Source organism: Drosophila simulans, chromosome 3R (genome assembly GCF_016746395.2).
Source record: "Drosophila simulans strain w501 chromosome 3R, Prin_Dsim_3.1, whole genome shotgun sequence".
NCBI classification, from domain to species: Eukaryota; Metazoa; Arthropoda; class Insecta; order Diptera; family Drosophilidae; genus Drosophila; species Drosophila simulans.
The window spans coordinates 1,764,295-1,785,702 of NC_052523.2; the positions used below are offsets into that span (position 1 = coordinate 1,764,295).

The window sequence follows — 21,408 nt, forward strand, 5'->3', positions numbered from 1 at the left end:
CTGTTTTGAGTTAATTGAGTTTCTTAATAGCTTTTTGTTTCCTAAGTTTGTGTAATTAAATATTAAAGCTACTAAATAATAATAATGAAACAAATAGCTTTAATTACCGTTAGTATTTAAGTGTCAGTATAAAATTACCACCACTAGCGTTGGCTCGTTGAGTTATCGATACCGATTGCCCGCCGGTAACAGTGCTGTACAACGAGTGCAGGTCAATCGTTGCACGCCAAGTATCGGTCGACGCCCATCGCTATCAAATAGAAATTTTAGTGCTGAGTTAAGAATTTTCCCTTTTTTTGCACAGTTTACGCGTTTTTTATAAACAAGGGGCGTAATAGAGCTCAAGGCAGGGTATAAAACAGTTAATAGAGTGATTAGTTGCAAGCGGAAAACGCCTTGCAAGCTAGAAAACTCGCAGGAAAACCCAACAACAACGCACATATAGCTGCCCGTGCGTCTGTGTGTGTGCGTTGTATGTGCGTTTTTTTGTTTATTTGGCAAATTCGGTGGCCTACGTGATTAAAATAAGCACAAGCGGACTCAAGTGAAATGTTGGCTAAAACGTCCGAGTGCCGTAATTCGCATTGATAACAAATAGCCATAATCTGCGAGCGTGTGTGTGTGTGATTGCCTCATTTGGCGAAGGTGAGGTGGGGTAAAAAACGCTGGGAGAGCAGTCAAGGTTAAAATCGGTCGTCGCCTTTGGCTCTCCTCTCCCGCAAAATGCAATGAGCAGGGGTCGCGGAAAGGTCAGGGATTCAGCAAGCCATTCCGGCTCCCACTCCGCATCCAAATCGGCCATGGACCCGCCGCGCTGCTCCATCTGCGGCACTCAGCAGCAGCTGCTGCGCTGCGCCAAGTGCAAGGCCGTCTACTACTGCTCCCCCGCCCACCAGCATCTCCATTGGCCCGACCACCGCACCGAGTGCCGCCTCCTGACCCGCCAAAAGCTCAACAGCAGCAACAACAACAAGCAGCAGCAACTCCAGCAGCAGCAGCAGCGGCAGCAGATCCAGCAACTGCAACAAGCTGTGGCATCTGCCAATCTGGAAGGCAGCGGCGCCGGCGCCAACTGCTCCACCGCCCAGATGATGACGCCTGCCCACCAGGCGCAGAGTTGGCCCGCCGAGGTAGACAACCTGCTGAATCTCCTCGGGCAGCCGGGCAGCCAAGAGAAGGCGGCAGCTACGGAAACGGAAGCGGGTCACAGACAGCAGCAACACCAGCATCATCACCATCATGGCGAAAAGAGCTCCAGCTATCAAATCGGTCTGGCGGATGCCAGCTTCATGGGATCAGGAAGGTAGGTCGTCAGTGGACAGGTCAGATGTTTCAGTTCCAGCAGTTTTAGGCTAAAACATATATTTAAAAATGTATAATACTATAATACTACTACTGATGGCAACCTAAAAGAAATGTATTTTTCTTAGAACCTCTTTTAAGGCTGCGCAGTGCAATAGTATTATGTTAGATGCAATCAAATACCAGCTGATCTTTTATTGAAGATGGAAAAATATTCTCCATGAGATATAAAATCATACCGAGTACCTACTGGGCTTTAAAAAATAATATAAGATTAACGCTGAATATCGAAGTAACACTTAATTTGGAAGAAGCATAGGAGGTTGACTCAAAACAGAAGCCTTTCTGCGTAAACTATCAGACGATTTCGGCCAGCTTTACCAGATCGACCAACGAGCGAATTGGCTTCATCAGTTGCCCCAGTCCCTTACACTCCACTGCATCCGAACGCATGGGCTGCTGCATCTTGTTGTGTGCCTTGTATGCCCGACATTCATCCAACACCCGCTCGAACTCCGCCCCAGTTAGGTTCGAATCAGCAACGGCTGTCTCCCACTGGGGCCTCTGCATTTGCTGGTCAACAGTGATTAGGCCCTCCTCTGCTTTGACTCCTCCATCCGATGCATGAATCGTGGCCACTGCTGCTCCAGCTCCCTCGAGCATGGCCAAAACAAGGCAGCCCACAAAGGCACTGTTGGCCATGGCTCGAATTCCATTCCGGGCGGCTAAAATCCCGCCAGTGGCCGCTCCGCTAACAATCGCGTTCCAGGAATCCTCCCTCTGGCGGTACGAGACCATGACGCAGTCTACCGTGCTGAAGGTGGCGCCCCAAATGGCAAAGCTGCCGGCTATGGCCGGTGTCCGCAACCTCACCGATTCTATACCGCCGTACAAGCCACGTCGAAGACCGGACGGAGCGTTTCGGAATCCCTTGAGGTACTGGAACAACGATCCTCCCATGGTGCCCATCATAAAGGCGCACCCGCAATCCTCTACAATCCTGATGGGACACGGCTGGCGATTGTACTCCATGGTCTAGATACTGCCCCAAAGACTCCGTAATTATTTCAAAACTTAATTTGTAGTGAACTTTCCTTGTTTTGCAAATATGTGCTATCAGCTTTTGACCAATCTGGCCTTTGATTGAAAACGTGTGTTTATGGTTTATACATAACTTTGAGAATGTTACCTTACGACTTTTAGGTCCGTTCTAACTAGATAAATAATATTTACCGATGGTCCTACAAATGATGTAAAATATACAGAGATCGAGCAAAAACAATCGCTTGCATAAGGAAATTGCTATTAAGATATTGATTACTTATTTTCAATATCTTATTGAAAACATCCAAATGACTCGTTAGAATAGCTTTTCAAGTTTCTTCTACGTTTTGGTGGCAGCTTATCTTGAATTTGATCAGCCATGATTTCACCTGATAACTAGTTATTAAATGTGACTGAACCAAGCACCCCGATTAGCCAGCCGACCGCGCACTTGAAGTTGCGTTTGCAGTTTGTGAAAACTGTGCCGCAGCGAAATATATAGACCCGATTAGGCCCCACTATGTGCATCCTCCTGCTCGTAGCCCCCCAGCGTCTTCACTTGCACATCAAGTCAATTACGATAAGCGGTTACGTGCCCACTCCTGAGAAGCCGCACGAATCAACAGCAGAACATGACACAGCTGATGACATATCGTTTATATGGCGTTGAAGTTTATGGTTTTCGCGATCATCAAGCTTCTTCGCACCTAATTTATTGGTTGTTGATACAAAGCTTATACAAGTTACCCCGCAAAAGGTCCAATAACGCAAATCAGAACGTTAAATAGCACTGTTCGATCATCTAAATTGGTTTAAAACTTTCACAATCGGCTTAAATCGCTTGGGTGGATTATTGAGAGTATTTGCCAAACCATGACTCCTTTTAGAACTGCTGCTGTTGAAGTGTTACAGGTGTTCAAGGTAAAGCTTCCCAATTCCAATTGGGAACTAGGAAAGGACTCTTTATAAGGCTTGGTGTTGGTTTTAGATTGATATGAGCACATACTACATATGCTGTCCGATATTCTCAGACGTAAAAGTTTAAAAATAGAAACAGTTTGTTTTCCCATTCAACTCATCGCTTTGCCAGATGAGAATCGTAATTGCCCTGCGATTTGGTTGTCTCCGGATCGTTAACATTCTGCTCCGAGATGTCACCTCTCGAGTCCGAGTATTTACCTTCGGCTTACGTTACGTGCCCGGTCGCATAGTGCATATGGCGCCCATGCCCGACCTGATAGCACCTGCAATCGCAGCCGGAGTCGCATTCTTCCGGACGGAGGTGCTGACTCTGTAATTATTCTGTTGCGCAGTTTGTTGCGTCCAAATCTTTGATACTCGCTTATTTATTTTGCTGTGCACACCGGCATTAACGAATACAACAAACATGAACCGCACACTTCGGAGCACATATAGAAATTTGTTCGTAATTTTAGCTTTCAGCCAATCCGGCTGAGTCATCATCGACCACACTGTGCGGTGAAATATTTTGTGTTCTTTGATGGGCAGTTGTTGCCAATAAACGCAACATATGAACTAATTCAGGTAATTTCCCACCCGAAAGTTATGATATTTTCTTTCTACTTGTATCCAAATAAAAGCCCTCATTCTTCTTGGTTACTGTTGCAAATCGATTTTGTCAGGTGCAGTGTAGCCGCTTTTTTCTACCTTCTTATCGCCCCAAGTGGGTGGGTGGTCCGTTCGGCAGGGAGGTCCGGAGCGTTTTGCCTACGTGCCGGGAATACGCAAGCGTATCGTTCAAATCGTGTTATCAGAGTTTAGCGTTTGCCTTAGCTCCGAGATTTCAATCTGCGGCGGGATGTGTTGTTCTTTATCAAACAATTAGCGCAGTCGGCGGCCCGACGTGATCTCATTGCCAGGGGCTTGCAAAATTCCGGCGTTGTTTAGAAATGTGCTAAAGTAAATGTGTCAAGCAACTCGCTGGGAAAAACAAACAATACGGTTGCGCAAAACTCGATGAACAGCAAAAGCCAAAAAAACCGCATCTTCTCGCCACCGAATGCCAATGTCAATCAGCAATATTGATAAGAAGTATGTATTCAATCCATTCGCGGATGGTTTGCTCTGCGACTTTTTGATTTGCTTAAGATTTAGCCAGAGTGCGTTCACCTTCGCAGTCTTCTTGACTTCCGAACTTGGATGTTTAATTTAGTTTTGAAGGCAGAGAAAGTGTTTTCCAAATTAAATCCAATCAAGTTTACTCAGATCAAAGTAAAATCTTGCCATGTGAACTAATTAATCATTAGGAATACATATTATAAATGTGTGGTTCGAACTATTGCGATGGTATTTAGTTTAAAAATATTCTTAGCTCCATTTCCTTAAGATTTCCTTGAAGGTCCAACTTCCAATTTGGTGGAAACCCATCCCATGTCTGTGGTGGTCCCCTTCATCGGTGTAAACTCCCAGCGATGGATCTCGAACCCAATGCGAGCTACGTAGGCAGACGCACGTCACCAAGGTCGACTGCCACTCAGTGCGTGTGCGTCGCCACGCCCCTCGCCCAGCTGGTTCTCCGCCCACCAAAAGGGCTGCCAGTTGGTGTGGTACACGTGCCGCAGTCGCCGTTGTCGCACGTAATACATCACAGACGAAAAGGGCGCCAATCGATCATTACAATGTAAACGGAAACATGTTTGCACTAAAAGAAATCAGTTCAGTTTAGTGGCCATTGTGCTTCAGAACTGGGTTGTGTGAGTGAGACAGCATGCATGATGCACTTAGCGCGCAGAAGGTACCTTACATATTGTTATAGTCCAAGGGTATAACCAAATAATGAATAATATATAGAAAGGGCAGAAGATAGAATAATCTTTATTCCTATTCCACAAGATACTTTTGATTTTTTTTCGTTACCAATTTGATTGGTTACAGAATATTGGTCAGATTTCTGGGATGTTTCATTATTTTAATGGCGCTTTGAAAAGTCTCCCCGATTTCTCTGCGTGCACGTTGTTTGGCGGCGACTTTGAACTGGGCCGTTGACCCAATTCTGTGGTTCGCACATTTGCCTAGCTTCCGCGTGCTTCCGCCGTTTGTGGCTCATCTTTCTTAGTGTTTCTTCAAAGCATTTTTAGCAGATACTTGTATTAAACAATTTAAATATCTACAGTATCGCTGACCTACTCACACTCCCTTCGCTGGCGACCATCTCTTTCTGACTCACTTGGCTATCGCATTAACGCCTGTGCGTGTGGCTGCCTTGCGTTTGTGTGGGTCGCTCGCATGTGCGTGTGCCAATTGCGCATTGGTGTGTGTGCTGGGCTACGTGACGATTGTTGCGCTTGTCTTTTTGCCTTATTGTTTGCCTCCGCTTTTCCCCGCTTTCCCGCTTGCATTTGCTTTGGTTTGGCAGAGAGTGTTTGAACTCTCTTGAAGGGCAAGCGGAACGAGTAGCTTCCTCCCGCTTCCTGGAACCTTGCGGGTATCCGATCCCCTAAATTGCACGTTCAGCTCGGATTTTCGCTATCTGCAGCTGCCTTTTACCTACATTTGTACGTATTTTCCTTATTTTTCATTATTTGCTCACACCTACCAAGGTGCTGCTTATCGCCTTAAGCGGCTGCTTCTCCTTCGATTCTTTAGCTGCTTCCCAGGCCCCCAATTTTCTCATTCACTCGTAGTTTCATGGACGCTCTGAGATAGTGATGAACGGATTTGAGAGGCGGACGGAAAATAGCTAGAAAAATTTGGATACAGCAAACGAACTCCAATCTTAGGACCAAACTAAACCTTTTCTACGATCTTGATGTTATCGTATTATGAGTATGATTGTATTTTGTATCCCCAATGGTTGCATATGCATTGCAATACAATTACAAAAATGCCCAATATAGTAACTTACAAATACGGGATAAATGTACAGCTCACCTTAGCCCATTTTGAACTGAGTTTTAAATACCTAATGTCATACATGTCAATTCAATTCGTGAAACGTTAACAACATGGTTCGACTAACACACCACAATTCGAGCACTTACAATATAGTTTTGGCCATAAAATAGCTAGATTGTTTTCACCTGCTCTCAAAACGCTCTGCCTCTCTCTTTCGCAACCAACGGTATCGAGCGAGAGCGACCTGCTCTGCAGCCGCATTCGGAAAACGAACGGCGACGAGTGCGGTTCGATTCAGCTGCTTCACATTTCACTTAAATTAGTTAACCGAAGCCGAGTGATAAACAAACGTGACTAACTGTGCATAAACAAAGCCAAATCAAAACAAACATCTGCCAGTGAAACAAAGCGAAAAGTGAAATATATAGGCAGCTGGCCCCAACAAATGCAAACTGCAATAATACGTACCTGCCCACCAACACAATTACACCGATATACGATATATTATAACCGCCGGTGTGCCTCTAACTCGCACTCTTTCCCTCTTGTAATCGAGGCTCACGTTCGCATAAAACTCGCGGCAAATTATAAACTTTCTTCAGTTGTGCGTGAATTTCGGGAGGAGTCGTTTGAGAACCCTTCATCTCCCTAGAACAGTAACCAACCAATTCAGGGTATCTAAAAAGGGATCCTGGAACAATTCAAATGCCAAGAACTTAATTCACCCTTTCTCTGCACAACAACAACTGATAACTCCGTGGATATACAAAGAAAAGGACTTCAGTCTTAAAGGTGCCTCAAGAGTATAGAGTTCTTGTGATAACAGTGAGAAGCAAGCTGACTAATCAAGGCAAAATGATAACCTCCACGACCACGGACTACAAAAACTTTTTCAAACATTCGGCACATCCTGCTAATGCTGAACAGTACTTTCGGGAACTTTTGGACAAGCGGTAATGATCTTTTGAATACTGAATTAAAGTTCCCAAGGAACAAATGTAAAATGAGGCTATAATTAAGGAAAGGAAGAGTAAATTAAGAGTGTCCACATGACAGTGAAGGATATGAATATTTTTTACCCTTGGGTAATCTAATTTACATTTTAAAAAGAGTTTTGAAGTTAAGGGGCTTTTGAAACGACGTTGCTATTACAATACAAATCTCATTGTATTTTTTAAAATTCCTTTAAACTTGTTCAATAATGAACATCATTTTAGGTGTTGGATTCGTTTTGATTGACGCGTAATGCATTCCAATCAAAGGTCAAAACCTCTTTTTTGGAATAGTTATTTTTCGGGCTGAATATGAACTATTTTCTCTTCTGGATTTCACACCTCTTCTAATCTGTTAATTATGATTTGCATTAACTTGGGCACTGCGAATGTCAATAAAACCGGTTAACAGTTTCGGTTTGTGGTCTTCAATGTCGTCTTTCTTGTATCTTAATCTTTAGACAGTCGTTGATTTTGAATTCGTATATTAGTAGGTTGACAATAGCGAATTTGCTTTCCTGCGTTGTCTGCAGATAGGAACTATCTGGATAGGAACTATCCCATCCCATTCTGGGAATTCTATCAACAGCGTGGCACGTTTCAGTAATATTTGTATTTTTGCGACAACGATTTGACTTTATGACTTTGAATGGCGCCTGTGAACTTGTGCGAAATGTTTCATCTCTGTTTTATATTTTTCGCAATGTTTAGCTTTGCGTTGCTTATCCAGAATTTCGCGATCGTCTGGGCCAGTTGAGTTCTGGGTGGCCTACGTGACTGGGAACCACCGACATGTATGAAAATATTGGTTTTATGGGTGGATCATAAAAAAGTCGTAAAATTGTATGCATCGCAGTACCCGTTGCTCAAACGCCTGTAAAAAAGCTTAAGCGCAATCGAACTTTTGTGCTAAAAATAGCGAGGAAAAGCGTCTACATTAATTAGATGCAGGGGTTTCCCCAAGGTGACCTCACTCACATCGGCATCTCTAATTTAATTACAGATTAACGGCCTTGAAAGGTCTATATATTTTCTGTCGACTAAAAGGGAACGTAATTGACCTAAGATCATTTTTTCCCTTCTTATTTTCCGCAGTGAGCGCCGCTATGAGGATCTGTGCCGCAACATCATCAGCGACATGAACCAGTATGGTCTGTCCGTGGTGGACGACTTCCTGGGCATGGAGACGGGCCTGAAGATCCTCAACGAGGTTCGAAGCATGTACAACGCAGGAGCCTTCCAAGATGGCCAAGTGGTGACCAACCAGACGCCCGATGCACCCGCGGTGCGCGGTGACAAGATCCGAGGCGATAAGATCAAGTGGGTTGGTGGCAATGAGCCGGGCTGCAGCAATGTCTGGTATCTGACCAATCAGGTGAGCAACGTACAAGAGAAATACTTTTATGGTCCCTAACCTTCTTGTGCTTACTTTAGTTAGAAAGTCTAACCTAATTGTTCCTTTCAGATTGACTCTGTGGTGTATCGTGTCAACACGATGAAGGATAATGGCATCTTGGGCAACTACCACATCAGGGAGCGCACGAGGGTAAGCGTTTGCGGAGGAAATACCTTTGGGATTATGTTAACATATGACTCCTTAATCTTAGGCAATGGTCGCCTGTTATCCCGGATCGGGAACTCACTACGTCATGCATGTGGACAATCCCCAAAAGGATGGCCGCGTTATAACGGCCATATACTACCTGAATATCAACTGGGATGCGCGGGAAAGTGGCGGCATTCTGCGGTAGGTTTAATAAACATACCTGTGCTATGAAAATCAATCTAACTTTATTGCACGAACAGAATTCGGCCAACACCCGGAACTACAGTGGCGGATATTGAGCCCAAGTTTGATCGGCTGATATTCTTCTGGTCTGACATTCGGAATCCCCACGAAGTGCAGCCCGCTCACCGTACCCGCTATGCCATCACCGTCTGGTACTTCGATGCCAAGGAGCGCGAGGAGGCCCTTATTAGGGCCAAACTGGAAAACAGCAAGACGAACAATCTGGCAGCTCAAGCCCAAGCCCAACAGGCTGAACCAGACTCCACCACCACACCACCCGCAGCACCAGCTTCATCCGCATCCAGTCTGCCGGCTAGCATGTCCACGGGAACGGGAGCGCTGAACGCCAATGTTTCGAGTAATTCCTGCGCCACCAGCAGCGAAATATGCACGTAACCCAAGCCGGCAGCGCAGCTATAGGGCAACCAAAAAGTGTAAATTATTTCCAACCAAACACACATGTATAAAGCTAGTTAAAAACTATTTATAGCTTCGGACGGGCGGCAGCCCAAGCCCGCATTGCGAAAGTTAATCAAAGCTCCTTTAGTCGTTAAGCCTTCTAGTTTAGTCTCTAAGTCGTACCCTTAGTCATTCTCGCATTAACCATTAGCTTACTGCCATGTCAGCGTCCGAGTTGGTTGTTTATTAATTTTAGTTTGTTGCATCTTTGTCAGGACCTTTTGCCTAGCTCATTCTTAGTTTTTGGCTGCCAAAGTATTATACCTAAAGAGAAGTTAACTAGATTCAATAACATAAGCAACTGTCGCGACGCTCATTGCATATTATCTCAAAATTATTTAACAAGCCAGTTAATCGTGAGCAAACGCGGTCACTGGCTAACACTCAATCTGTCGACTCTCATGCATCTTGTTAGACATCTTTTTGATATCGTTTACATCTAATAACAAACGGAAATAAATGTTTGTCCGAAATACGTTCTCTTGTTATCTGTAAATCATGAAATATGTATATTTACGACATATCTACATATTGTATGTATATTTTTTATATTAAACAAAAGCCTGAGCTGATGAATTACGTGTGGCCTACAATTTTTGGTTGTAGAGAGATGGATTTTAAGCGGTTTTATTTGGTACAGAGCTTAAAGTTACTAATATTTTAATATTTTTTTAATCTGGTCGTTTTGACGAAATGTACATATGTACATACATTCACCGCCGAAAAGATGTCTCTGAAATCTTTTGTTCAATTTTTTGCCTGTAGGTATGCTAGACTATAAAGGAACAGCAATTTGTTCTGTGATTCTGGAATGCTAACGATTAAGCAATAGTCTGGTATTTTTATCAAAGAAAATATTTTGATTCTTGATTAAGTGACAGTGACACGGTTTCAAAAGTCACAATTCTGTATGGCTTATTGTGACTTTTCAAACTTCTTCAAAAGGGAGTCGATCAGATATCCCAAATTTGATAAATGTTACCTTTATGGCGACCCTTGTATCTAATAAGATACACACTTATTGGCAAATTTTATCTGTTTGGTGAAATGGCTTTGAGTTCAACTCTGGGATGGAACTTCTAATTTTAGCATTGCAATTAGGTCGTACACTTAATTACTACCATACCATATTGTACCTGATAAAGGAGGAGCGTATATATAAGCGGGGATTTTGCCTGTGAAATCAGTTTGCTCCAGCATGCAGAAGATCTTCGGCAATTTAATTTTGTTTCTGACTTATTTGAGCATTGGGAGGGCCAAAGAGAAGTATACAACATTTGTGATTTCTGGTAAGTAATGAACACAAATTAATTAATTAATTAATTATTATCTAATTATTTACTCATACGAAATATATTCTATCGGATCTCTTAACTATGTTCTAAGGAAACCCACATAACTTGGCTGTTAACTCGACCCCCTTTATAAGGATTGATGACGGCTACTACAACTTCGGACAGGACAAAGTAAATTGGTACGTCGCCTATGAGAACTGTCGCAAGTTGGGATCCGAACTGGTGACCTTCGAAACGGCCGAAGAGTTCGACGCTGTGACTGGCTACCTAAAAAACAAGGGAGAGCGCTCGGAGCATTGGACGTCTGGAAATGATCTGGGAAAACAGGGAACCCACAATTGGTTTGCCGATGCCACGCCTATAAACATCAATCGCTGGGCACCCAAACAACCCGACAATGCCGGAGGAAATGAGCATTGTATACACTTGGGATACATTTACGGAGACTCAAAGGATATTCAGCTGAATGATCGACCCTGTAACAACGCCAAGAGCCTATTTAAATATGTTTGTGAGGCGAAACAGGAAACGGTTTCCATTGTCCTGTGGAAGTAGACCAAATGAAAGCATCTAATAAATTTATTTGACGTCAGTTGGATAGAGAGATGGTTTGTGGAATTTTGACTCTTCAACTTTTATTTGATTTAAATTGTTCACTTTAATGATTGTGAGCAGAAATGGTCCTCCTTTTGAGAAAAACACCGATCTTAACGATATCGGTTCAAGACCTTATATATGTACTTACCAAATTAACTTGAATAATGGAATCCCTGTATAAGCTACTCAAATAAAAATTGTAATAGGGAAATGAATGCGCAGTGAATCCAACGCAGATACCTTCAAAAGTGAACACAAAGTTGATATTTGAATATACATTTTATTTTTCAGAAAAGTTGTTCATTTTTGTAATGACTTTACATTTACATATAGGATATATTTATATATATTCTCTTGCGTTCTGCTCATGTGTTTTTGTTCTTATTGAGTTTGCTTTTGTTGGAATGCAATATAATAGGTACGATACAAGTTGCACACATGAATTAATCCGTTATCTGTTATATAATGTGTTTAGAATAACCAAAGAACAACGAATGCATTCCATTCAAACCAAACAACCAAGGCGAACTTTCGAACTCTCGCATTAGTTTTAACATTTACTCTGATCACTATCCTTGCAAATATGCTTAGTACTTGGCCGCGACCTGAATACAGCTAGCCGATATCATCGAGACACACTAGATTCGCTTTCCAAAAATATATATATATACTATATATGTATGCATTTAGGTAGATATATGCCTCTCGTATATATACACACGACTTAGGTAATGGCTGCTGTTCGTCTAGTAATCAACTATGTTCTCAATTGCTTGCAATCTGTCGGTAGAAAAATAAACCACCTGCTGCATCCACATCTCAACGTCCTCAATCTTCCGATCTGTCTATATCCTTTGTAAAATCCTCCCTCTCGTCCAGTCCCCCACTTAACACATGTGGCATGTGGCATGGACCTTTAGTTGTGGCCTGGATAGATAGAGAGGTGCTCTCTTCTAAGTGGAGTTTATACAATCGCGCGGTTGTTCTACAATCAGCATTCTACAGGGTGGAACTGAAAAAGCGGAGGTCGTCTTCAGCTCCTAACAATCGCAAATCTATCTCTAAGGGGGTGTACATATGTATGTATATTGTATGCATATCTGACGCGCCTGGCCGAATATCTGCCGCGAATTGTGCGAATTACATTGTGTTTATTTTCAGTGCACAACAACTAGAAACGTTTGCAAACTACTCAACACTGCAATGGGCAAGCGCACTGGAAATGCGGACACTGAGTGCAAAAAGTACTCGCATGGGCTGGGATAATTGCACACTAACTGATTAACTGGCCGTGAAATACATCTGGGTACTTATGTATGTCTGCCTGAATTACATATTACACCAATACTAAGCACTCATTGAACGCACAACAAAACTTGGGGGAGCAGAACTATAGTTCGTCATCAATGAATCATGCATTGATGGCTTAAACAAGTGCCTGCTGCAACAACTATACACATGTATGTATGTATGTGCGGCATATGTTACGCTGTTTCGCTTGGTATATGCACCAGTCTACAATTTAATTGACAGAAGTTACAATATAAAATTATCTCCATTAATTTCGGCTCCATATGGCTATGGATATGCACTTCATAACTGCTCAACGCACAACAAAATAGCTACGAATTCAACAACATAGTTTCATAGTCTACGGAAATAAACACTTCTTGACTTCATATACATATGTAAGTATATTAACTAAGCTTTTAGCTCGCGTGTGTGAGTTTTGTTTGGGACATAATTGACTGGTTGTCAACAAACTATTCTGCGGTATACGTATCGATAATATTTAATGATATCATGCTACAACCATACTCGTAGAGTTGTCGCATGCCATATTTTGTAGTAAACGTATTTTGGTCTCAAGTTTTTGAATGAAGTTCGCGTGTAGTTGAAGTGATTTCAAAGCTAAACGATCTTTCGGTTTCCGGTTATCATAGCTTTTGCTCTCAAAAGTCCTCAAAAGAAAGTCTTTCGTTTTCACAATACAACAGGGATTCAACTTGATTTGGATTTGGTTTAATGCGTGCTTAGGGAGGGCTTATATAACATCCTTAGAGGGATGAAGTTTAGTGGGTGTGTGTGTGTGGTCAGGCATGCAAACTACACAAAAATTGTCTGTCAAGGTCGTTTAAATAACATCTAAAACATCTTCCACTGGCGTGAGTCGCCGTCGTTCACCACTTTCTTAATTTTCATATGTATATTTCCATTTTTAGGGCTGGGGTGCGTGCAAATTTTCAGCTAAATTTCTCTAAAGTGTTGCATGCTTAGATGATTCTCTGGGTTTCGGTTTGGGATTATCTTTACATTTAATATCTTCAATCTCTTTATAATTTCACAATTTTTTTTGTTGGCTCGTGTGCGTTGTTTCGTGACTTTGTTTCACTTTTAAACCAGTAAAAACTTGAACTCCGATGAAATGAAATATTTTTAATACCTTACTTTTTGTTAGTTTCGAACTCGGTTCTGTGTAAAATATCAGCAATTTTGTTTCGTTTCGTTTGTTCTCTGAAATGTATCTATCTCCCAGCGTCTCGTGTGTATTTGAATATTTAGAATATGTTTCTGAGTCGCCTGCGTGGCCGTAAGATTTTTGGGTAGTTCTGGGGTCACAATACAATCGATTGGGGGGAGCTAGATTTAGGGGAGGCCGGGGTTTTGTTTTTTTTTTGGGGCGCAAATACACTACAAAAATTACACTTACATATACCTATATTCGTTTCTACCATTGTACATTTATATATTAGCGTATGTGTATACATATATGTATATATTTTATTTATTTTAATCATACTGAAATTGTATCTCAAAAGGGATATAAAGCCATTTAAGTTTGTTGGTTTGATTTCCTCAAAACCTTTTCCACCAGCAACCAGCCACCGCTCGTCTGATTCTGCTGCGGAAGTATCTGTGTGTGTGTACATATGTATGTGGGTGTGAGCGATATCTGCGAAGAGAACTTACAACTACAAAACAAAGGTGCCTTATAGCAAGCACCCTTATAGCACAGTGAATAACACACCTAGGATACAATTATCTTGAAACGATCAAGTGGGAACCCCATTTGCTGGGTGCGGGGGAGGAAGTAAAACCTCTGTTTGGCCAGTTTGGTTGTATTATATTGTGTATTTCATTCTGGTGTTGTTTCTGTTTTTGTTTTAGTATAATTGCATAAAAGTCAACATCATTAGCATTAAAATAATCGTAATTAAATATATGTATGTATGTATATCGTGTAAAACTAAAAATAAAACGCTCGCTCTCAGCTCTTCGCGGCTCCTTCTTTACATATACATAAAAGTCAAATGGTTTAAAGTTATCTTCGCTTTAGTTTTACTTGCAATCAGCACTTTTGCACTAAAAATTATATCGACATTCTTTTTATTTTTCTCATCTCTCAGCTCGCTTCGCTTTTCACAATGTTCTCAAATAACTCTAGTAACTCAAACAATCGAAACTAAATTCAAACTGAAATCAATCAAGAGAACTGACACGATAAATGATAAAAACCTGCCTTTTTTCTATATGTCTCTTCTCACAATTTGGTGTTTATAATTAAATGTGTGTTTTCATGTGGGCGTGTGTGGGTGTATGCGTGTGCCATGTTTTTCATGGAGATGTGTGATGACCTCAAATGTTATCCTCAATTGTTTTCGCTTAAGTTTCCGTGTCGCTAGTCTGTTTCTTGGGTGTTCTCATGTTCTGTTTTGTTTTGTTTAAGTCTAACACATAATTTAGTTGCTTTTGTTTAATAATATATGATATAAAAACTAAATAATTAATACGTTCCAACGCATAGCTAACTCGCAGTTGCTTCCGAGAACCGAGTTTTCACAAGCATTTTTCTTCAGATCAGATCCCTTCAAAACCATCTTCATGTGGTGGTGTTGGTGTATTCAAGTGTTTCGGGGTTCGGGCTGTGTGGACCGTTCCGAAGGGAGGATCCTTGGACGCACACCAGCTTTTGACATCTTTCTCAGGTTGTTGGTTTTTAGTACAAGTACATATAGTTAATTAAATAGATAGGTCGGCAGGAGGCCCTCGCTCCCATCCTTAAATATGTTTGTTGTCGACAACAGAAATTCACTTAAACAAATGCCCAGCATTCGAGTGTTTTGATAACAAAGTCTTCTTGTGGCGCCAGAGGCTCATTGCCGTATGTGCTGCACTGCTGCGATCGTCCCTGGTTCAGGTCACCATCCAGCCACAGGCCAAAACGACCGCTGAAAATAGATTGAAGCACAAATTAGCAAGTGCCAGGCGCGCGCATCAAGTGCATCAAACTCACTCTCCAGCGCCAATCGAAAGGCTCTCCATGTTGCCTTTGATGAAGTACATATTCTCGCCAGTCCAATGGAACACCTTGAAGCTGGGGTTAAACTTGTAGAGCAGGGACTCACCGGTGCCGTAAAAGTGATCCGACACATGCAGTGAGCAGGAGGTGAGGGCACCAAATACCTACACGAGATTAAACAAGAATTAGTGCAAGTTTATAAAACAATTTGCGTAACATTTCTTAATTGCTCTTATCTTCACTGCACTTAGCTTGAGCTTAAAACGCTGCTAATTGATGCATTCAAAAGGTAAAAACTGAATTCGTCTAATTACTACTTCAGACTGAATAATCAAATAAAGACTAATTGTATTTTATTAAAAAGGAAACAAAGTGGCAAGAAAATCAGTCATCTTGTATATTTAATATTTAATTTTTATAAATATGTATGTGTGCAGTTCAATAGCCTTCTCAAAGCGAAAGACAAATACTAGTTTTACCCATTCAATTAAGATCTAATAAACTTTTAACTGCGCGACTCAATGATATTGAATATCTGCTCGTTCTTAAGGTGAGATTCAACTTACGTTGTGCTCCGTATCCTCAATGACAATCAGAACTGGACTCTCCAGACGCGCCATTTTGCGGTACAGGGAGTTCAGGGCGAAACCATGTTGTGAGGTGCTGAAGATCAGGGACCAGGAGTATCCCTCGGCTCTAGCCGGCAGATGTGAGCAGAGCTTCTCGCTGTCGAGCAGAAAAACCATCATAAGCTAAGATTCAATCAAAGGGTCCATTAAAGGCACTGCACTACTTACCGATGCTCCTCTGTGAGGATTTCTGTCTTGCCGATCAGGTCTGGTATGGGGAAGTCCAGGTCGAAGGAACCGGTGGCAAAGAGCGAGGTCTTGCGATATTCATCTGTGCTCATTGACAGCACCTGGAGGACGATTGATGAAAACAGCAGATATTAGCACAAGATGCAAGACTTGAATGTACAACTATTAAACATAATCTAGTAAGTGAAACATGTAATCAATTCCAAATCAAAATTAAATTACATATCTAAAATATATTCAAATACGTTTCTGCTGTTTTTTGGAAAGGGGTTTGTGGGATTTAGCATTTCAAGTTCGGTGCTTTGCTTTGGTTGTTGGGTTTTCAATCGAACGTAATATACTTTAATACTTGGAGTGCAGTGCTAGTTTTCTGAGTCTGCCGACTTTGTGGGTGTCTCTTGTAGTGGTTAAAAAATTTAACTACAAATCAAAACGGCTCGCCGATGCCAAGGCACTAGCTGAGTGAACAAAAGTAAGAGAGAACACAATTACACGAGGAAGGATGTATATTTTACAATGCTGAAAGATGTGCTTGTGAAAATTGAACCGACCGGTTCCATACCATAATGCCCCTACAGAGTCTGAAACAATAATAGATTGGTTCGAAAAACCAAATTCAATCAAGAGAAGATGCGGTTAGAACCGACCATTATCTAAATAGAACAGATCTATATATATATATATATATATATTCCCACCATTGCATTTTTTTGTTCGCAACTGTAATAGGTTTTATTTAAATTACTTTCGTTTTGCGATTATAATACCACACTTAGCCAGCAGGATTTCCGGGCCTCAATTTGGTTGACATTAAGGGATTTAGACACTAAATGTGAAAGTTTCTTTTGTAGCACCGGGAGAATAATGACCATGATTCGGGATTAGAGTGGACTTTCAGAAGGCAGAGGTCAGGTCACGACCTCGCAATTGCGATAGGACTGGGAGACTCAGTAGCTGTTGAAGGCGCGGCTGTTGTGCCTGGAAGAAGCTTTTCCCAGGCGTTGGACGGCCGACTCCTTCTTGTAACTTGGCGGCATAGCGATATCGCTGTCCTCCGCGACGGTTTCAGTTTCCATCGAGTTCTTGGGAGCTCGCCTCTCGCCCATGACACCCTGCCCACGTGCCCTGTGCTCCGTTTGAAGGCGTGACTCGCTACGCGAGGATGACGGGAGCACCGAGTTACTGGGCGATGGCCAATTGGACTCTCTGGAGTCCCTCTTCTCATCCTCATCTTCTTCCGCAGCTGGTGGGCTGTTCCCCGCATAAAACCGTGGTGCAGCTTGTCGTTCGACGGCCTGGTTTGAAGTTCCACGCCTTCTGCGCTTGTCCCGGGGCTCCGGAAAGGTCCTTTGATGAGGCTGCGGCGTCGGATTCACTGACTCTACAATTTGCTTCTGATTTCCCTTTGCCGACCTGCGGAAGGCGGCGTACTTCTGGTTAATCACCTGCTGGGAGGCACTAATCTGGGCCGCATTGTCCGACGACTCGTGGTGGAGTTCGTCCAACTGGGACTGTCCCAGCTTCCGGCGACTCTTGGCTCCGCCGAGGAAGGTCTGCTTTAAGAATTCGCGCTCTGCTTTGGGCTGCTCGTACCACGAATCCGGCTCGGGTGCGTCCTCCTCGTTCTTCCAGAGGCGCCTGGCCACTGTGATATCCGGACGCTCTGGTCGGACCATCGACACGTCCATAAGCTGATCCTCGGGCTTGTCCTCGGCGGCTGGCTTTGGCTTGTGCCAACTTGTCTGCGGACGCAGCTCGCTGCGATGCTCCGAGAACATCTCCTTGGCATTGGAGGTATACATCTCGTACTTGGGTCCGATGCCGAGCTGAAGCGGGGGATTGGCTAGGGCGTCGAAATTGCGAACGGCATGACCCATGACCATCTGGCGGCGACGTGGCCTCATCTGCCGTTGGGCTTCATCGTCGGGTTGGGCTGCTGGGCTACTGGTACTGCTCTCGGCCGGGATATAGGAGAGATACTTGAGGTTCTTTGGATGCTTCCAACCCTGCATGGGATCGACAGAGTTCTTCGACCGCTTGGCCATGTGGTCGTGGTAGTCGCGCAGCGCCTTGCGACTGGTATCGCAGGTAAGCATGTCGCGCGTGTCGGCGTCCACCACCATCAGCTCCTCCTGGATGGACTGGCTGATATCTTTGGCCGTCTGCATGGCCATGCCCTTGCCGATTCCTGCCGCCTGATTGTACCGCTGCTGGGTGGCCGACAATGAGGCTGTGTGCGTCGGCTGGGCCTCCCGGCCCGAATACTCCTCGTTCTCCTGCTTTTCCAGATGCTGCAAGCGACTGCAGAGGCTGCTTTCGGAGGAGAACAGCCGCGCCTTGCCGTACACCTTTGGGGGCACCAACTTGGCATGTCCCAGGCTGGGGCCCATGCCCCGCACCCGGTCGACCAGCGTCTTCCTCTCCCCGGCAAACTTACGCACCCGGTTTCGGTCGATGTCGTAGGGCTTCAACGCTGGCTTGGACCGTTCGCCCACCTGGCCCACGTTCCGGGGCAAACATGGCCTGCTCCGGGGGTGGTAATGCCTTTGCAGTGTGCCGGCCAGCGTATTCATCCGCAGGCTGAAGCCTCGGCGGGCCAGCCTCCCCAGGCTATGCTGATGGGTACTCATAATGTGAACCAATGGATACACGAACAATTTAGCAAAAACCTGCGAAAACGAAGCACGTTTCTTCACGGACTAAAGAAATCGATTTCACGGACTCGCAAGACTAACAAAACACAGAAAAAAATTCGAATTTTCTATTTTGGAGAGCTCTGTACGAAACGAAATAAAACAACGACTGGCAACGAAATGAAAGTGCTCAGCGAATCTCCATATGAAAAGGGACGAATGCGAAGACAACGACTGCTTGATCGGAAATAATTTGGAAAACCTTTTTTAGATAAGTGCTTACCACAGCATGCAAATGCTTTTTTGCAACACCCAAATGTAAGTCATAGAACCTCATTCTTCGTTTCCAATAATCGCCTTTTATTTGTCATGATTATATATGCGGAAATTTCAAAATTATAGCAATTGAAGACCATCTTCTAGAAACCCCAAGCTCACCCCTAAAATTCGCTGGCAGGGACTCCTGTGATGATGGTGAAACTTTCGCAGCTTTTCGTGCAATCCCATGATGGGCAACCGATTGATTGGGGCTTCTTCAGAGAACTGTCGAAAACCTGGTGCTAGTGTCCCCTTATTTAAGTTCAATGCAATCTAATCTGCCAGAAATCTCAGTTTCTGATCGCGCAAAGCTGTTTATGCTGCCATCGATTGATAGCAGAAAAGCTACACCACCTTCATGTGAAATTCACTTCGGAGCACTGACTAATTTTACGTGCGGACTTTGTTTTTACTTAATATAGTACACTGTGCTGGGTGTGACAATGTCTCCTTTGCCAGCGTGTGAACATTGCGCTAGTGACGTCAATGATTGTGCTAATTGTGTTCGTGGTGATCGAGTATGAATTACCGAAATAAGCGCTCCCTCATTTCAGGCATTTTCATTAGTTTTGCACACACGTAGCACTGCTACTGCTGATGGTTAGGATGGGAGTTTTCAGACAGCACCCACACAGTTCGGTTACCAACCACCAACACCTGCTGCCATTCAGATGTGAGATCATTCGCATTCCCGAAACCATCTGAAATTCAAGGCAGCCTCTCGTCGACTCTCGGTCTTTGGCGGCCGTGAATCAGCCATTAGCAAGTCGTGATAAGGCCCAAAAACAAAACCAGCTCGCAAAATACTACACCGCTTATATCACAACAGCAGCGTAGTCGTATGTAATTCGGCGTCGCAGTTGGTGGTTTGATTAAATCTTGATAATCTGCGGATGATTGATTAGCTTTTCGCCACCACTCGAGTTGAAGAACCCCTGAGTGGCGCTCAGCGAGTATTGCGCCATGACTTTGATACGCCATCGAGTGTCGAAACACTAGGGTGCAATCCAAATTGAATTAGGAAGGAACTTCCGAGCAATCTCGACTACGTTAGACGGCCTTGCCGGCAATTAGTCTGATATGAAATCTGCGATAAAATCAGATAGTCGCAGATAGCTGGCTAAGCCGCCTGAAAGGTCGAGAGATCTGAATGGCAATACATACGAATCAATTTGGGTCAGTGAAACAGATCGGAAAGTCATTTTGATCACCAGACAGCGCCAATTTCATACATGTATGCGCCGTTTTTTGCGACAACTCAATGGGAACAAAAGAGTGCAGTAATTGAGGCGTGACAGCGATTTTCAGAGGACCGCAACAATTAAAAAACAGAACGCAATTTCACAGACTCCGCAATAAAATAAAAAGCGATTTTTAACGCACTTCAACGAGGGTCAGCAGTCAGTCGCAGATCAGAGCGTGTTTTTTGAAGGAGAGAGCCAAAGTCAAACGTCAATGACAGTCGGGCTGGTACATCGCATATAGGTTTATATATATTTGCCCAGCACTTCAAAGCACGAGCTCAGTTAAGCCTGAGTTGAGCTCAAATGTTGAGCGTAAAATGAACTCTTTAGAAATTAATGAAAAACCATATTGAACAGCTGGGAAATCACATGAGTCATGTGTTCGTGGCCGCACCAATGATGTTTTTACCTCGCGGTCGAGTCCATGGCTGACAATTAGTTCGCACATCTTCATTTAGTTTGGCACTGACTTTGTTGTCACTTTCAATTGAGTGGTTTTGAATTTCTTCTGCCCACACACAGTTTTTACACACGCGACGGCGCAGGTGGCGTATGCGCAATATCAAGTATACGCCACTTGGGCACGTGCTCGGCACAATTGTTGATCACAATCTGAATGTGAATGTGCGGCGGAATCAGTATCAGAATCCGTATCGGTATCAGAATCTTTATCGTTCGTTGCTCTGGAGGAACACAGATGCTGTGGAGATCAACTCCGCCGACTTGACCGACTTTGGCGTAGCGCGTTCAAAAGCCAACTGC

General features: G+C 43.5%; 5 protein-coding genes and 1 long non-coding RNA gene across 37 annotated transcripts in view; 2 read left to right on the forward strand and 4 right to left on the reverse strand.

The window, feature by feature from the left end:
• The first annotated feature begins 196 nt into the window (after nt 1-196).
• On the forward strand, nt 197-10,020 carry LOC6726782 (egl nine homolog 1). Of its 2 annotated transcripts, none has more exons than XM_016176126.3 (5): nt 197-1,303; nt 8,289-8,568; nt 8,659-8,739; nt 8,801-8,940; nt 9,000-10,020. In XM_016176126.3, the coding sequence occupies exons 1-5, from the start codon at nt 729-731 to the stop codon at nt 9,376-9,378; spliced, it is 1,455 nt and encodes a 484-aa protein (XP_016033264.1). In that variant the 5' UTR covers nt 197-728; the 3' UTR covers nt 9,379-10,020. The 2 variants fall into 2 exon arrangements, with proteins under 2 accessions (XP_016033264.1, XP_002102190.1); XM_002102154.4 differs by lacking the exon at nt 197-1,303 and adding an exon at nt 6,448-7,154.
• LOC27206453 (probable mitochondrial import inner membrane translocase subunit Tim17 4) lies at nt 1,478-2,535 on the reverse strand. The gene has a single exon (XM_016175993.3). The coding sequence runs from the start codon at nt 2,332-2,334 to the stop codon at nt 1,660-1,662; it is 675 nt and encodes a 224-aa protein (XP_016033265.1). The 5' UTR covers nt 2,335-2,535; the 3' UTR covers nt 1,478-1,659.
• LOC123327270 lies at nt 5,157-6,283 on the reverse strand. The gene is made up of 2 exons (XR_006541886.1): nt 6,100-6,283; nt 5,157-6,046 (listed from the first exon to the last, which is right to left on the reverse strand). It is a non-coding gene; the product is annotated as an uncharacterized LOC123327270 (long non-coding RNA).
• Nucleotides 10,021-10,379: 359 nt separating the features above from the next.
• Nucleotides 10,380-14,813, forward strand: LOC6726783 (C-type lectin 37Da). Its single transcript, XM_002102155.4, has 2 exons — nt 10,380-10,730; nt 10,828-14,813. The coding sequence occupies exons 1-2, from the start codon at nt 10,640-10,642 to the stop codon at nt 11,289-11,291; spliced, it is 555 nt and encodes a 184-aa protein (XP_002102191.1). The 5' UTR covers nt 10,380-10,639; the 3' UTR covers nt 11,292-14,813.
• The window catches only part of LOC6726786 (TLD domain-containing protein 2), an 80,472-nt gene continuing 73,509 nt past the window's right edge, over nt 14,446-21,408 (reverse strand). For 30 of the 31 annotated variants that reach the window (XM_044923233.1, XM_016175970.3, XM_016175972.3 and 27 more), the window contains 4 exons: nt 16,431-16,552; nt 16,200-16,359; nt 15,628-15,797; nt 14,446-15,562 (listed from right to left, as the gene is read on the reverse strand). In XM_044923233.1, the coding sequence (XP_044779168.1) occupies nt 15,427-15,562; nt 15,628-15,797; nt 16,200-16,359; nt 16,431-16,552 (588 nt within the window). In that variant the 3' untranslated portion in view covers nt 14,446-15,426. Of the gene's footprint in view, nt 15,563-15,627; nt 15,798-16,199; nt 16,360-16,430; nt 16,553-21,055; nt 21,253-21,408 lie in introns of those variants that run through there. The other variant, XM_016175979.3, reaches the window with a different exon arrangement.
• LOC27209350 lies at nt 17,157-19,397 on the reverse strand. The gene has a single exon (XM_016184784.1). The coding sequence runs from the start codon at nt 19,079-19,081 to the stop codon at nt 17,399-17,401; it is 1,683 nt and encodes a 560-aa protein (XP_016033294.1). The 5' UTR covers nt 19,082-19,397; the 3' UTR covers nt 17,157-17,398.